Source organism: Pan troglodytes, chromosome 11 (genome assembly GCF_028858775.2).
Source record: "Pan troglodytes isolate AG18354 chromosome 11, NHGRI_mPanTro3-v2.0_pri, whole genome shotgun sequence".
NCBI classification, from domain to species: domain Eukaryota; kingdom Metazoa; phylum Chordata; class Mammalia; order Primates; family Hominidae; genus Pan; species Pan troglodytes.
In genome coordinates, this window is record NC_072409.2 from 44738886 (window position 1) to 44756388 (window position 17503).

General features: G+C 50.7%; 1 protein-coding gene across 6 annotated transcripts in view; it reads right to left on the minus strand.

Moving 5' to 3' along the window:
* Nucleotides 1-12657: 12657 nt before the first annotated feature.
* Nucleotides 12658-17503, minus strand: part of PHF2 (PHD finger protein 2) — a 103963-nt gene continuing 99117 nt past the window's right edge. For 5 of the 6 annotated variants that reach the window (XM_016961190.4, XM_024345761.3, XM_063787663.1 and 2 more), the window contains 4 exons: nt 17232-17327; nt 16463-16572; nt 15274-15658; nt 12658-14649 (listed from right to left, as the gene is read on the minus strand). In XM_016961190.4, the coding sequence (XP_016816679.2) occupies nt 14561-14649; nt 15274-15658; nt 16463-16572; nt 17232-17327 (680 nt within the window). In that variant the 3' untranslated portion in view covers nt 12658-14560. The remainder of the gene's footprint in view (nt 14650-15273; nt 15659-16462; nt 16573-17231; nt 17328-17503) is intronic. The other variant, XR_010148636.1, reaches the window with a different exon arrangement.

The following is a 17503-nucleotide window of genomic DNA, read 5'->3' on the forward strand; positions in this document are numbered from 1 at the left end:
TGAAACAAGAAACATTTATTTCTCACAGCTCTGGAGGCTTGGAAGCCTAAGATCAATTTGCTGGCAGATTCAGTGTCTGGTGAGGTCCCACTTCCTGATTCACAGACTGCCAGTTACTCATTGTATCCTCACACAATGGAAAGCAGCAAGAGAATGCTCTGTTTCCTTTTATAAGGGCACTAGTCACATTCACAAGGGTCCTACACTCCTGAACTAATCACCTCACAATGATCACACCTACTAATATCATCACATTGAGAGTTAGGAGTTCAACATACGAATTTTGAAGAGACACAAGCATTTAGTCCATTACAAATACAGATTATGGTTTTGAGAACTTTCCCTATTTTAATATAAGCATTTAATGCTATAAATTTCCCTCTCAGCATGGCTTTTGCTGCATACCACAAATTTTGATATGCATTTTTTTTTTTTTTTTTGAGATGGAGTCTCACCCTGTGGCCCAGGCTGGAATGCTGTGGTGCGATCTCGGCTCACTGCAACCTCCGCCTCCTGGGTTCAAGCAATTCTCTTGCCCCAGCCTCCCAAGTAGCTGGGATTACAGGCGCACGCCACTACACCCAGCTAATTTTTGTAGACATGGGGTTTCACTATGTTGGTCAGGATGGTCTCAAACTCTTGACCGTGTGATCCACCTGCCTCAGCCTCCCAAAGTGCTGGGATTACAGGCGTGAGCCACCGAACCCAGCTGATATGCATTTTAATTTTTACTCAGTTCTATTTATTATTGATTTTTCTTTGAGACCTCCTTTTTGCCCCCATGGATTATTTAGAAATGTGTTGTTTACTTTCCAAGTGTTTGGAGATGTTCCTTTTGTGTTTACCCTCTTGATTTCTAAGTGATCATTGATTAAATCACTGACTGTTGATTAAATCAAAATTGTCAGAGAACATTCCTTGTATGATTTCAACTTTTTAAAATTTGTTAAGGTTTGTTTTATGGCCCAAGTCTATCTTGGTAAATGTCATGGCTATTTGAAAAGAATGTGCATTCTTCTGTTGTTCAGTGGATTGTTCTTTCAGTTGCTAAGAGTTGAGTGTTTAAGTCTTAACCATAATTGTGGATTTCTCTCTTTCTCCTTTCAGCTTTATCAGTTTTTGCTTCATGTACTTTGAAGCTCTGTTGTTTAGTGCATAAATATTAGGATTGCTATATCTTCCGGATCAAATGATGCTTCTATCATTACGTCCCTCTTTGTTCCCAGATATTATCGTTTTTCTAAATTCTACTTTATGTGATATAATTGTAGCCACTTATTCTTTTCTCTTAAATTAATGCTTGCAATGCATATCTCTCCATTCTTTTACTTTCACTTAGCTATATAATTTTGTTTGAAGTGAGTCTTTTGATGACAGCCTGTAGTTGAAGCATGTTTTAGTCACACTGCCAGTCTCTGCCTTTAATTGATGTATTTAGACCATTTACATTTATAGCAATTATTGACATGTTAGGGCTTAAGTCTGTTACTTTATTATTATTTTCTATTTGTTACTTTTGGCTTTTTATTCCTCTATTTTTTTTTTTTGCCTTTCTGTGTGTTACGTGAACATTTTTGAGAGTTCCATTCTGATTTATTTTTAATGATTTTTAATAATATAGCTCTGTATAGTATACTTAGTGATTGTTCTAGATATTACCATGTACATACATTATTTATTTGCAATCTAGTGGTGCAGATGTTTTACCAATCTGAGTAATTTCTAGAAATCTTACTTCCACTTAGACTTCATTTATAGTCTCAACTTTCAAAATATAATGTTCCTAATTATTTCCTCTACATATATTGAACACCATATCTGAGGATACTATTACCTTTTTTCAACCACAAAATATGATTAAAGAAACTCTTTTGAAGAATTTACTTCTATTTTTAACTATTTCATTTACTTCTATTTTTGTCTTTTTAATTTTTATCTATTTTGTTGTTGTTCTTTCCTTTCTAAAGGTCCCAGTATTCTTGTTATTATTTTCTTCTTTGCTATTTTTTTAAGAGTGGATGTATTAGCAAAAAGTTATCTTAGTGTTTGATCATCTGAGAGTGTCTTTATTTCCTCTTCATTCATGAAAGATAGTTTCACTAAGTACAGGATTTGGGGTTGACAGCTCTTTTCTTTCACTTGAAAACTGTTGCACCACTTCCTTCTGAACTCCATGGTTTCAGATGAAGAATCTGCTGTTATTTGAATTGGTGCTCCTTTGTAGGTGATGTGCCATTTCTCAGACTTTTTTCAAAAAGACATTGTCTTTGTAACTTTCATAAGTTTAAATGTAATGTGTCTTGGTTGGTGTGGATTTCTTTAGGTTTATCCTATTTGAAATTCATTTAGCTTCTTCTATCTGTAGGTTTATAGCTTTCCCATGGCTTACCTTTTAATTTTTTTATTAGAAACTTACAAAAAAATGTATTTTGAAGTCCAGCTTGTCAATTTTTTTATTTTATGTTTTGTTCTTTTTGTGTTCAGTCTAAGAAGCCTTTGCCTATACAAGTTTATTAAGATTTCTCCTATGTTTTCTTCTAGAAAATGTATTGCTTTAACATTTAAGTTTAGGCCTTGAATCCCTTTGGCCTTAATTTTTGTGTATTGTATGAGTTAAGAGTAAAAGTTCACTTTTTTGCCCTTAGGCAGATATCTAGTTTTCCAGCATCATTTGTTGAACAGACATTCCTTTTCCATATTGAGATGCCCTCATACCTTTGTTAAAACTCAATTAACCATATGCATGTGAATTAATTTCTGAATATTCCATTCATTTGCATTTTTCTTTATCTACTACACTGTTTTATTTACCCAGCTAATAAGAAGTCTTTATAACTTTATATTCACTCTTGACATCAACCAGTGTAGTCCTCCAAGTTTGTTCTTTTGGAAAATTATTTGTTTTGGATGTTCTAGGTCCTTCATATTTCTATGTCAATATCTTTCAATTTCTATCAAAAATATTGCCAAGATTGAAATGCAATAAGTGAATAGATTGGTTTGGGGGAAATAAAATCTTAAAAATAGTGACTCTTCCAATTTGTAAACACACTTTGTCTGTCCGTTTAAAGCCTTCTTCAGTTTCTCTCGACAGTTTTGGTAGTTTTTAGGGTATAGGCTTTGCAAATATTTTTGTTAAATTCATCCCAAAATATTTCATCTTTATTATGCTATTATAAAAAGTATTGCTTTATAATTCCATATTCCATTTGTTCATTGCTAGCCTATAGAAATACAATTGACTTTTTAGTATTGAACTTGTATTCTATAACCTTGATAAACTGGCTTTTGCCAATCTTTCCAGTCTTATTACTTTTTCTCTTTGCCTCCTCCTTTGGCCATTACACACAAAACTGATTCATGCTCCAGGTCTTTGCTCAAAACAGTTCCAGTAGCTCTTTACTAGATTCCTGAGGAATTTCTACAAATATAATAATGCCATCTGTGAGTGCCATCTAAAATGTATTTTATAATTTATTTTTCTTGCCTTATTACATTGGCTAAGTACAAAGCTGAATAGAAGTGCTAAGAGTGGATATTCTTACTTCAATTCTGTTCTTGGGGGAAAGTGTTCAGTCTCCTTACCACAAAGTATGCATCGATGCCCTTTATCAGGCTGAGGACATTCCCTTCTAATTCTACATTTCTGGAAACTTTTGTCTTGAATGGGTATTCAGTTTTATTGAGTGATTTTTAGTCATATGGTTTCCTTCTTTATTCTCTTAGTGTGGTTACACTGATTGATTTGAGATAAACATCACTTCAACATGATGTATTATCCTTTGTATATATTGTTGGATTTAGTTTTCTAGTATTTTGTGGAGAATCTGTGACTGCATACATAAGAAATGTAAGTGTATAGTTTTCTTTGTAATTTATTTTTAATGCCTATAATTTTGATACCAGGGTAATGCTGGCCTTGTAAAATGAGAGGTTTTGCCTCGTCCTCTATTTTCTGAAAGAGTTTATATACCATATCTTTATAAAATGTTGGAAGACATTTAATTATGAATTCAATTTTAATATGGCAAGAGCTAATCAGATTTTCTATTTTTGCATCAGTTTTGGTTACTTGTGCTTTTCAAGGAATTTTTCCATCTAATTCATCAAACTTATTTGTATAAGCTTGATCCTAATACTCACTTGTTATTCTTTTAATGCCTGCGGGATCTGTAGTAATGGCCACTCTTCTGTTTGTGATAATAGTAATTTGTGCCTTCTACATTTTTTTCTTAATCTTTCTAGCTAGAGGTTTATCAATGTTGTGGATCTTTTCAAAGAACCCATTTTTTGTTTCATTGATTTTCTCTTTTGCTTTTCTATTTTCTGTTTCTTTGATTTTTCACATGATTAATTTAAAATTAAATAAAATTTAAAATTTTGTTCCACAGATCTACTCAATTTTGAAAAAAGAGAAAAAAATTAAATTCATAACTTAGTCACACTAGTCACATTTCAAGTGCTTGATGGCACGATATGAACATTTCTGTCATTGCAGAGTGTTCTACTGGATGGTCCCGCTCTGGGGAATGGGAGGTCTGTTCCTCAGTTGGTTTCATTTCTCTTAGCTAGGCATTTTCTCCAAGCTTCCCAGGATTTATAGGAGGACAGGTGGCTCTCAAATCTATGCTGTCCTCTTCACGACTCTGGCCTTGGCCCCAGCTCAAGACTTGTTAACCACCTCCCTTCTTCTTGGTCCCTCAACCCTTACCATCTGTTCCCACTTCTGCTTCTCGAAGGAGCTTCTAACTCAGTAATCCACCCTGAAGCATCCTGCTCAAATCTCAATGCTCTCATTACCTGGACTTCCACAGGGCTTCCTAGTGGGGGAGGATCTGTCTCTCCCACAAGCCTGAAGTATGATTGCTTTTGGATGGGCCATGAGAACACCCATGTCACTTGGTGTCACTTGGCCTCAATTGCCTACTATACTGCCAGGGGATGGGGGCCATAGACAATAGCTGACAGCCTCAGAGCTGTGTTCCTACTTCTCTTTGGTTTGGTCTATGGCCTCGGACCCAGAGCTAAGACTGAGGCCAGAGGGGAAATCTTTTCTCCAGGCCCCATCCCTAAGGCTGGCCCAGGAAGGCAGCTTCCAATTCGCAGTCTAGCTGAGTTTGGGCTGAGCACCCAGGATAGACATAGGCACCCTCAGAGGAGTATGGGATGGAGGGCCAGAGGCCACTTGTCTGGCACGGGCTGTGGTTGGGCAATCCCAAGCCTTGCCCTCTGCCATCTAGACTTCCAGGAGCCCCTGGCCTGCCTGGTTAGGCCAGCCAAGCCCACTGTGGTAGAGGTGGCCAGACCCAGCCCCCTGCTACCTGACCATGCCCCTGACTGCCTGCCTGTGCACCCTCAGGCCATGAATCTCTGGGGTCTCGGAGGAGGCAACAGCGATAACCACAGACCCCAGAAGGGCCACTTGGATACATTGTGTGTCCTAATCCACATCTGCAGGGCCAAGCTCAATGCAGCTCCTTCCTCCATCCCCACCTGCCCCAGGACCCTGTGCAGCCTGGGGCCCAGCCCCTGCCCCATACACGTCGCACTTCTCCAGCAGCCTGGCCAGTCGCCAGACCTGCCCCCTGTCCTTCCCTGCTCTCACTCTGGACCCTACTGTGCACTCATGGGTACCTCTGCCTGGAGCCCCTTCCTCTGACACTCTCTTTCCCCACCTGGAATCACAGTCTCTTCTTGTCAGACTCCATTCTGGCACTTCCTCTTCTAAAATTCCCTGTGTGCCCCTCCTTACCTTGGTCTCCAATCCTTTTCTCCTCCAGGGTCCCTGGCCATTCCTTTCACCTTGCTACCCACTGACCACTGAGGCCCTTACCTGCCCAGGAGCTGGGGCTCCCCAAGGGGAAGACCACAGCTGGCTCACCACTGTGGCCCCAGCGCCAGCTAACATGAGGTCAAATGGAGACCATCCTCAGGGGTGAAATGGGCCTGGGGAGGCCTGATGACTGCGCAAAGGATGCCCTGCTGGGGCTGTGAGAGTTGTAGTACAAAACAATGGAGGACACAGAGTGTCAGGATCCTGTAACAGTGAAGAGCCACAGATGGTGGTTGAGCAGGAAAGTGACCAGAGGAAATACTGTTTCAAAGCTGAATTTGGAGCAATAAAGAAGGGAATCAGGAGACCTAGACAGGGCAGGGCTGGTGTAGGGGGTCCTGGGAGATTGCACACCCCCCCCACCCCATGACCCGCCCCAGAGTGAAGTGGAGAGCTAAGCCCAGAGAATGTCTGCATTGAGCTGGGGGAAAAGGGAGGGTTTGACCAGGAGATCGCACCCCTCCTCCCTGAACAGGGAAAGTGGATGCAGCCTGAGGTCATCAACAGCCTTCAGGTTTGCTTCATGGGTTTGCAGCTCATCAATCCAAGGAGGACAATAAGGATCTGGTAGATTGGGAACATATTCCGGCATTGCACCTGGAAACCCTGGACAAGCAGAGTCCAGACATTGATTAAACTTTTACACCGGGAAAATCCCATCCGCAGGGAAAGTAATTTCTGTGTATTTATGTGCCACAAATACCTGGATACCAACGGGGAATATATCAGGGCGATCCCAGTGCTCTGCAGCAAATTACAATACATCCCAGTGGAGCAGAGCTGCGTGGTTTAAAAAGTAAATAATAAGGAAACAGGACTGTCTTTTTCCCCAGATTTAAAGGTGAAATAAATGGCTTTTTTGAGCAATGATAATAATCCCAGTAAAACATCTGACACTGAGCTAAGGTGGCTTACCTCTGTAATCCTGATGGCACTGGAAGGTAAGATGATTGTCCCCACTGGGGGCCCTGCCAGCCCAGGGAGCAGAGCAGAGATGCCGATGGCCCCCTGGAGGCACAGACATGTAGTTTTCCTAAACTCTAACAGAAAGGAGCCCAAGACGGAAGGAAGGAAATACAAATGTACTCCTGGGCATGTCGCAGACCAAAGCTTCCTCTACCAAATATGTGGGTCACTGCACATTTATGTAAGATTTCCCTTTGACAAGTGGACAAAACCTCACATTGGTGTACACACATGGTACTCCTGATTCTAGACAACACATGGACAAAATCCTTCCTCTTCTGGATAAAAAGATATAGGTAACAACATGGAGGTGGCCTCACACACTTATTAAATCAGCCACAATGAGCAGAAATCACCCAGCACCACAGTGGGCTGCTCCCAGGCAGGGTGTGCTGACAAGAGGGCTCTGTGGAGCTGCCGGCCCCTTTGGCAGCCCACCCTTCCCAACCAGGCAGCCTGAGAGACTTGTCCCCAAGAGCACACCAGGCAGGTGGAATCGTGGCACACCAGGCCCTCGATTCTCATTCTCACAAGACCCTCAGGAAACCAGGGGTATTGCTGTATTTTACAGGCAGGAAGTCAAGGCCCCAGGTCATACAGTGGGCAAAGGCAGCACCAGGACCTCCACCACCCACATCAGCACCAGAAGTGGGGTGCACGCTCTCTTTCTGCTCCTGCCTGCAAAGCCGGCGCGTCCATTGTTTGGTAAATGCAGTTTGCAGGGGACAAGGAGGATTCTGATTTTGGAATAGCACTGGCTGGACAGTGGGGCCCAGGGCCCAGCCTGGCCGGCGGGAGGACGATTAATGACAAGGATCCTACTTGGAGGCCGGGCAAGAGCCCAGCCAGCACCGGGTGTTTACAGCTCGCTCGTCTGTTTGGGGCCTGCAAATCCGTGTCAGATGTTAATGGAACAGCATCATTTTTCTACCGAGGTGGCATCGCTGGGGTTGTTTGGATGAGGCAACGGTGGGACTCGGCCTGGAAGAGGGTTCAAGGGCAATGGGTGGCTCAATGGGGCAGCTGGGGCTTGCCAGGGGGCATCCGTCAGGCATCCACAGCCCAGCTGGGCCCCTGAGGGCACCCCACTTTGCACCCCAGTCACCACAGCCAGTCCCTCTGGCCACAGGGCTCTGCAGACAAAAACTTTAAGTTGCGGCCAAAAAAAAAAAAATTTACTGCAAAATGTGAGAAAGAACCGAAAACTGGAAATCAGTAAGTGTTTAAGCATCAGTACAGGCCTAAGGTCCAGGACGTGGTTTCCCCTGCACCTCCTACTGTGCTTCAGTGCCAGGTCCACCCACGGAAGCTCTCGGGCCAGGCCTGGTCGCCCAAGGCAGCGCTGCAGGCCATCACCACTCTCGATAAGGCCTAGAGGGCAGAAGTCAAGGCCTGGGTGAGGACACCTCTCCCCTGCCTCAGCTCCAGTGGGAACCTCCCCTGCCCCTCTGGGTGGAGGCAGCCTTGCCGTCAGCAAGGCAGAGGGAAAAAAAGAGGCCCAGAGAAGGAAAGTGACCTGCCCAAGGTCACACAGTGAGCAAGACCCTCTGAGCAGGGCTTGCAGAAGGGTAGAAGAGTGCTCCACAAGGGGCTGTTGGGAAGTGGGGGGGCACACAGGGAAGCGTGGGCCCTGGAGCAACTCTATGTGGGTCAGCGCCATCACCCCCACTCTGGAGATGAGGAGGCTGAGGCTGTCCTCCAAGGCCACACAGCCAGGCTGGGCAAGGACCTGCCAAGGGCTTGAGGGGATGAAGCCTCCCTCTAACCCTGGCCCTGCTGGCTCTCAGTGCCCTCTCCTCACCTAACTGCCTCCTGGCTCTTCCCCAGCAAGCTGGCTCCTGCCTGAGGGCCTTGGCACAGGCTGTCCCCTCTGCTCACACTCTTCTCTCAGGCTTTCAAGGCTCTGCTCAAAGGCCCCCCAGGCCAGACTGTCTAAGCCTGCCCAGCCCATGACCCAGCCCTGTTCCCTCCATGGGCCGGGGCTTAGGGAGCATGCTAAGTGGTCAGCCAGCCAGAGGAAAGCTTGTAGTGCCCTGCATAGCACACAGTAGGTGCTCAGGAACTGTGACCGCACTGGCCACAGGGTCACTGGACAAGACCAGCGGTATTGGACCCGGATATCTGAGACCTTCCGTCTGAGTACTTATGTCACCGTCACCACTGGGAATTATTATTAAGGAGACTGTTTTCGCGAAGACTGGAACACAGCTTGGATTTTAAAATCAGCAACATCTCTCTCTCTCTTTTTAACCCTGTACCGTAAGCCCTCTCAACTCTCCCTTCCACACTACCCTCCAGCCTCTTGATACTGCGAACAAGGAGGGCAGAGACCCTTGGCAGCCATATGTCTTTGACAAGACCTGCCTCAGTGTCACCATCCACAAATCAGGCTCCTTGCCCAGGGCTGTGCAGAGTCTGGGATGGGCACAGAGCTCAGGCTAGGCTGGGGCAGGCAGGGGAAAGAGACCTGCCTATCTAGGGGAAAGGGGTGGGCCACTTTGCAGCCCGTAAAGAGAGAGCCGCTGTGGAGACAGCGCTGGTGCCCCTTAGATGAGCTCCGAGCTACACCCTGCTCTTCCACTGGCTCAGGCCCTCGCTGCAGCCATACACCTCAGGGCCTTTGCTCCTGCACCTCCCCTTGCCCCACACCCACAGCCCTCCTTCCGCAGGCCTTGCAAGCTGCCTCCTGGCTGCTGGCTGCAGAATGTCTCTCTGCAGGTCTCACTTATAAGCCCAAAGGCCCTGGAGCTGACCTGCTTGGACGTAAATTCCTGCTCTAGCAGCTGAGAGACTCTGTGCCTCAGTTTCTTCATCAGTAAAATAGAGACGCTCAGGGGATCTCCCTTGGGGGGCGACTGTGAAGCATGAACAAGGTAACAGAGCACATGTGCATCAACGACTAAGCTGAGCTGATTTTTACTGTCGCCTTCCTTCCCAGCACTCACAGCATGCTTGTTTTGTTGTTGTTGTTGTTTGTTGTTGTTGTTGTTGTTGTTTTGGCCCATAGTTACCATCACGCCTGCCATTAGCCCTTAAGTCCCAGCACCCGCCCCAGCCCCAGGCACTAAATAACCTCACACAATTGTCCTCCTTGTTCCCGGCCCTGCCCTGCCCCCCGGTGGTTATTCTGGGTATGGCCCCAAAGGTTCGCAAATTGAACCCTGTTTTGCCAACTGCAGGTTCAGGGACCGGCTCTGGGTCCAGCCGGGGCCAAAGGATGTGGGCACATATATAGGCAGGACCCTGCAGAATAGACTGACCTGGCCGAGTTTCTGAGCTCCCCACCAGGCGTGGAGATGATGGGCACATGGCAGGGGCAGGGGAAGAGTCCCTTGCCTCTGGCCAACCAGCAGCAGGCTGTAGTCCTGGAGAGCTCACTCCACCTGCTCCCGAACTGCGGGGCTCCCCAAGGGCCTGACGCATCCCTCCACTGTGAGGGTGGCCCCAGGGCCCTGCTCTGAGCCGCTGCAGACTCTCCTTTCTGTTCAGCCCACAGGGCCCATGTCTGACAACCCCAGGGTCTTGCTGCCTGCCTCTACCTCTGCTCATGTTGCTAGAAACATCACTTTCTATGGTCAGCTCCAGGGGCCCCTGGAGACCTGCCCTTCCCACCTGGAGGCATGTCTCCCCCACACGCTGTCCTGTGGTCCTGTGATCCTGTGGTCCAGGCAGCAGGTGTGGGTCCCGCTCTACCGTGAGCAGCGGGTGCCTCTTCTGAACCTCGGTGGACTCCTGGGCAGAACTGGCTGATGATAACACCTGCCCCAGGTTGTCAGTCATGGTGAAGTCTGGGGCAGGTTCTCCACACAGTCTCGGACACACAGTAGCCACTCAGTAAACAACTGTGGAATCCAGCGAGCTTTGGAGGGCGGGACCGGGGGCAGTTTGCTTGTGTGTGTTCACTGCACTGCGCACTGACCTTGCTCAGGTCAAGCTGGGCAGGCTGCAGGGACAGACAGGCCTGAATCTCAGAGGCGTGACCCACAAAGTCCGCTGCTGGTCGGCAGCTCCCTCCCAGACCTCACCCTCCCAACTTCACTGTCATAGGGCAGTCAGCACCGACACCAAGGTTAGGGGAAGAGCCACAGCTAGGGGCATGCTTGGGGCCACATGGGCCCCTGGCCTCCCGGCTGCAGGCACACACCCAGAGATGCATGTCCAGGTCTGTGTGCCGCACACCTGGGCAGGATCCTTGCATGACACTTGGCTCACAGGCTGCCTGGCACTCAGTGGGGGCTGGGCTCGAGACACCGGGCAGGCCCGAGTGCAGCACAGGGCGGAGCCTGGGCTCCAGGAGATGCTGGGCAGCCGCAGAAGCCCCTTCCAGGGCCCAGGGTGCTCAGCTCCTGTGAGTCCTAACAGCAGTGCTTGGTGGGGGTGGACCCAACTAGCACCCAGACAGCTCCACCAAGATCCAGATGCTGGGCCCAGGGGGCCGGCCAGACTGAGGGTGGTTGGAGCTCCAGAGCCCGGGCCTGAAGGGCACTGCACACTTTATCTCAGTGGCTGCGGGGCTGAAGGTGCAGGGACTCCTGGGGGAACCACAGGACAGTCTCTAGCTGGACCTGGCAAGGACAGGCCAGCTTCCCAGGCAGCCTGGGGGTGTGCAGAGGATACCCAGCTCTTGTGGAGTCCAGCGGAGTGGCTCAGGCTGTGGGAGTGCCCACAGCCCAGGGGCATCCAAAATGCCTGGCAGCCTGGGCAGCCCCAGCATGGGTCCCAGGCATCACCTGGGGGCAGCACTGGGACCCCGCCCTATCCTGGGGAGCCCCCAGGTCCTGGAGGGGTTCCTCCTGGGGGCTCGACCACCATGCCTGGTGGGAGCATCCCCCGGAGCACCCAGCAGGGACTGGAGGAAACAAAGCTCAGAGCGAGAAAGGACTTGCCCAAGGGCAGCCTTGGGTTAGTTTCCTGTGCCACATGACAAACTGCATGGAGTGAATGACCACAGGCCTGCGGGTTGACAAAACCCCTAGAATCTTGCAGTGGTGGGTCAGACACCCAGCACGGCAGAGCCCTCTGCTCAGGGTCTACTGGAGATCCTGCTTCCTCAGGGTGTTGGCAGCCACGGCCGACCCTGCTCAGCAACCTGCAAGCTGAGCAACCTTGGGTGACCCAGGCCAAACTTGTCTCCAGCTTATCCCACTCCCAGCTCCCATCCCAGGGCAAGACCCCATGTGTGGGGGCCTGGGCCAGTCCAGCCGTCATCACACCCCTTGATTCTCAGCATCTGCCTGCCCAAATGGCCCGAGGTTATTCGTGTTTCTTCAATAAACGCCAAATGGCCTGTTTATCCGTGGTCCTCAACATTGTCACCAGCACCTCCACGCATGCACCCCCACCAACAGACTGACCCAGGCCTCACCTGTGTCCCAGCAGCCCTGCCTGCCACACATCACGAGCAGCGACCCCACCCCTGCGCTCAGCACCCTCCCTGGGCTTGCACCATTTGAGTGCCTCTGTCAGGTAAGGGCTGTTCCTGGTAGTTAGCTGTAATCACATCAGACTTAGGCTAGAACCGTGCAAGGGACTGAATGCTTCTGGGTGTGCATCCGTGCTGGGGTGCACATGTGTGTGCCTACTGGACTCAGCCAAACACCATACCCTTGAGTCCAAAAGAAGGTTCTAGAGGCTTCCCAAGGACATCCTCAGGGCTGGGACTGACAAACGCTGCTGCCACCCCTGCAGCCCCCGAGGGTCTCTTCTGTCCACTCCTGCCAGCCAGCTTGGGGTGCTGTGTGTGATTTGGCTGAGCAACCCGAAGCTTTCCATGAGGAATGCAGGTGGCTGGAGCCTCCCCACCACCCTCACTGCCAGGGTGAACAACTACAGTCGAGGCAGAAATGACACAGACATGGTTCTGTACAAAACCTGAAATATTTTTACTTTTTTAAAACTTTGATCTAAGTTGCCTTAGACCTCATGGACTCGATACAAGAGTAATATGAATTGGGAAATAAAACACTTTAATAGCCACGATAAACTTTGTTAGAAATGTACATGTTGCCAAAATAATAATAATAAAATTAAAAAAAAGAGAGAGAGAGAACAGCTTGATGTCCAGGTTAGATTATATAAATGTTCAACAAGGGCAGGGTAAAGGAAACTTTAAAAACACCAGTTCTGAATAAGCCTGGGGCCCCGCGAGACTCCCCGTCTCCCACCCAGCCTCGGGCCCTAGGGACTGCGTCCCTCCAAACAGGACAAGTGGGAGTGGATAAGGCCTCCACCAAGCTGCCTCTCCCCGTGGACAAAACATCCAGGTAATGGGTATATAAACAAAGCTCATAAGAAATGTACAAATATAAAAAGCTACAAACATTAATAAATTACAGCATCACAAAACACGGAAACACTTCACAAGGTGCTAGTAAAATAACTGTATCCCCCAATCCCCTCATCATACAAGGAAAACAAAGAGCTGGTATTAAAGTTGAAGATTCATCTTCAAAATGTGTCTGAAATAGATCTTTTGTGTACTATTTGCTTCTGTAAAGACAGAGTGTAAGGCTGCACAGACATCACTTGTTTTTCAGGCAATACCTTAGTTCTTAAAAGAAAAAAAAATAATAATAAAAGGAAAGGAGAAGGAAAAAGCATCAGAACCCAACTGTCCATCTGACTCAGCAAAAAACTTGTATAAATGTTAATGAAGAACTCTATAGAAAGAAATTCCTAAAGATACTTTTACTCTTATAAAAAAGAAGTTATTTAAAAAGCTATTTACACGCTACATTCTATGAAAAATATGCTTCAGGAAATACATCTAAAATTAAAATACAGGATTGCCTGAGAAACAAATCCAGCCCCTCCGTGTCGATGGTGGACACACCATCCAGGTACGACCCATGCAGGCGACACCACACGCTGACACGGGAGAACAGAGAAGTGCCAACTGTAAGTCCTCGGGCCGCCTGGCCGCTGTCCCTGCCCCTGCCCTGCCAGTCCCAGGGCAGGGGTGCCTTGGCTGAGAAGTGCTTCTCCAGAGTGTGGCCAGCAGGGCAAGACGGTCCCTGCCACATGGCTTAGCCTGGGCCTCCCAGACCCCAAGATGTGGCTGAGCCCTTGCCCTTTCCTGGGGACCCCACAATGGCTCCCCTGCCCGCTAACACACCAACCCAGCTGCCAGTCTTAGCTGCCCCCAAGAAATGCTCCTGGGCATTCAGGCTGAACACCCACCATCCTGCTGCCACCTGCCAACCAGAAAGCTCGGGGCAGACCCTTCCTCACCCGCCGAGCACTGTCTGGACTTGGCTGAGAATCACTCAGGAAGAGAAGGGGGGACATAAACATCCCACTTGCTCCTCCTCTTTCTGTGTTCTTTGCCTTTTTTTTTAAGCCCCTGGAGGCTGCCAGCCTGTGGCCAGCTCTGACTCTGGGGCTGGTGAGCATTGGCTCACTCTGCCTTCCTTGAAGGACTCATGCTCTCAGCAGAGCTGCAGAGGCCCTGCAATCACACCCACGCTCAGGGGGCCTGAAGGCTGTCCTTAAAGTGGAATAAGCGGTCCTCAAACTTGCAGGGCCGCTTTTCTGGGACAGGTCACTCTTAGCAACTTGAGAAAAGACGTCCATTTTCAAATTGAGGGGCCACGCTGGGCTCGCTCTGCCGGCTGAAGGGACAGACGCTTGTTGGGGAGATGGCAGCCGGGAAGAGGCAAGGCCCTCCCTGGTGAGGCAGCTCGGCACCCTCCTGGGAGGCAGATGTTTTCGCGGGGCTCCGGGGGTCCTGAGCGGAGCAGAAGGATCCTGGCTTTCCAAATCTTAAAGGAGTAGTTTCCCGTTCCGATGAATTTTCAAAATTTTCCCAAGCCTCTGCTTGGCGGTCGCCATGCCCTTTTTCGTACGTTTTCCTAGGGGAGTCGGGGAGGGGACACAAAAAGGGAAGGTAAGCTAGATGGCAAGGGGCGTGGCATGCCGGTGGGGGGGAGGGTCCCGCTGACACTAAGGGGCAGCCTGCAGTCCCCCATCTGTAAAATGGGCCTATGAAGCCCCAGCTCCGAGCTCAGCACCCTTCAGGAGTCCGGGATCACTGGCAAAGCCTCCGCCTCAGAGGCCGTGTCCTCAAGGGGCCCTGGCAGGTAGGATGGACATGGGCTTGGGGATGGCATTATGAGGAGGACATGAGGATGCCTGGGCACCACCCCCAGTAACAAGGCCAGGAGCCACTGCCAGCACCCCGTGCTGCATCACTCAGTCTCCACAGCTGGCCGGCCCCACGGCTGGGGTGCAGGGGTGCAGGCAGATCAGGGGCTGAGCACGCCCACTGAGCAGAAGGATGAAAGCACACGTCCTGTACTGTGGGATACGCTCACACAAAGATGCAACCAACTTGGACCACAGCACCCTGCCACCCAAGGCCCAGGAGCCCTCCCAATGTGCTGCCCTCTACCATGGGCCGAGTCTGCATGTCTGGGGCTGCCCATGGGGGCAGGCAGGGCAGGCGGGCTGCAGGCTCCCTCCAGCAGGCACAGTACCTTTGGCAGCGGTGTTGTTGTTTGGAGACGATGCGGAGGGCCGCCTCTGTGTGAGAAAGACCCCAGGGGCCATGGGCTGGGAGGCGCGGCCAGCCTGGGCCCCGGTGAAGGCGCCAGCGGCTGTGTACTCATGGTCCGCCAGGCTGCTGCTATGCGACTCAGGCGGGGGCTCTGGCGAGCTGCCCTCCTGCGAGGCCTGGCTGCTGGCCGTGCTGGTGGAGGCCGGGGTGGTGGAGGCCGGTGTGGTGGAGGCAGGGGTGGTAGAGGCTGGCGTGGTGGAGGTGGAGGTGGTGCCGGCAGAGATGGAGGTGGAGGTGGAAGGGGAGGTGGTGTTAGGAGTCAGCTTCCTCTTGGCACTCTTTTTTTTCTTGCTTTTCTGCTCCTCCTTTGAACAAAACATGCAGGGCAGCCTCAGACGCACAGCCCACTTGGACCAACAGAGCAGGGAGCTCCCGGCATGGCCTTGCCAGGGGCCCTTGAGCACAGCAGGGCTGGGCAGCAGGGGCCTGAGGCCTGACTCTGGGCCGCCGGGGGCACAGGATGCACAGGGACAGGGCGCCAGCACCCACAGCAGCTGCCTGGCCTCCCTGTCAGTGTGAGTTAACCTAGCAGTTGAGCCTGTAGGATGGCACTCCTACCCCATCACCCCAATCAGTGGCCATATACATCTCCCAGTTCTGGAAGAATATTCACTTTGATCCTAATAACTTCCTTGTGTGCCCAGATGAGGTTGGGCCTGGTTGGGAGGGTATGTGAGGCTCTAGGACCCTCCATTTCTGAGCTGGGAGGAGCTAAAGGTGGGAGATGAGATTTTTAGGAGCATGTAGAGACAGAACACCTCATTTCCCAACTGAGGACAACTCAAAAACACCCGCGTGATGGGGGGAGGGGAAGGGGAGCTCCCTCCAAGCTGCTGTTGTACCAGAGAGTAGCCCAGCCTTGGCACGAATAGGGCTGTCCAGTGTCAGGGCCCCAGTCGTCAATTCCTAGCTCCCCCAGACCCCACACGGGGAATTTAGGGCCTGGAGGAATAGGGCACTCTCTAATCAAATGTCCCCAAGCCTGTGACCACCCCTGGCTCAGTGGGTCTGTGTATGGGGTGGAGAAACAGGTGCCTTGGGGAACCTGAGCCCACCAGGTGGGGGAAGCAGGGACCTGGCTGCCGTGTGTCCTTCTCGCTCCTCCTCACCTGCTGGGACAACTTAGCTGCAGCAGCCGCCAGCCCAGTCTCGATGGAAGCCACTCGTGTACCCTCACGCACAGGCCTGTCCTGTCTTGGCACCGATGGGCCGACCCTTGCTGTGGAAAAGAAGGGCCAGCCCCCTCAAGCTGTGGGCCACAGCCTGTCCACCCCTCCTGGTTTGGGGCTACGCTGCCCCCACCCCAGCCTGTCCCCCTGGCCAGGCAGGCCTAAGCACAGGGATTCCTGGCTGTGAAGCTGCCTCACAATAGGGCAGGGTCAGCTGCCCCACCCAAGGGGGAAGATGCCACAGTGGGGTCTGCATGGGGCAGAGCCCAGGAGGCCCAGCAACATCAGAGAGTCTGGGCAGGCGGGTGAGGGTAATGTGGAAGGTGGACAAGGCCTCACCCCACTGGCTGCCCCAGCAGGTGTCCCTCAGCCACCATCAAGTGGGTGCCTCCGGTACAAAGGTGACCCTCACAGAGCTGCCCATTGAGGAAGAAACCAGAGAGGAGCCGGCCAGAGGAGTGAGGGCTTTTGAGTTGGGGCTGTGTAGAAGCACATCTGGGCTCCCAGGCCCCCAGAAGCAAAGCAGAAGTGAAGCCCACGGCACTCCTGCAAGCAGCTGACCAACCCCAGCGGGACGGGCTGCCCAGCCCTCAGGATAGGACAGGTGCAGAGCTGAGCCCACATTCTCAGGGGCTGGAGGGACCACAGACAAAGTCACAGCTTCCACACTGGGTGTCAGGTGGACCCCCTACCCCTGTCCCAGCACTACCTGTTGGGCTGTAGGGAGCGTCGTCTGAGCCTTTCCTTTTCTTCGACCGGGACTTAAAGATGGGGTTGTCTTCATCTGACTCCAGTGAGGGGTAAACTAGAGGGAGGCAGAGGGAAGGCGTGGCCCGCTGAGTGCAGGGCAGGTCCACGGAGGAGGGCGGGGGGGTACAGGTGGCTGCAGACCTTCCTCGCCAGCAACCCCAGGGCCTACACTAAGGCCTGCCACGCTGTGTCACTGTCAGCTGTGATGGAAGCTGCCCATGGTGAGGACAC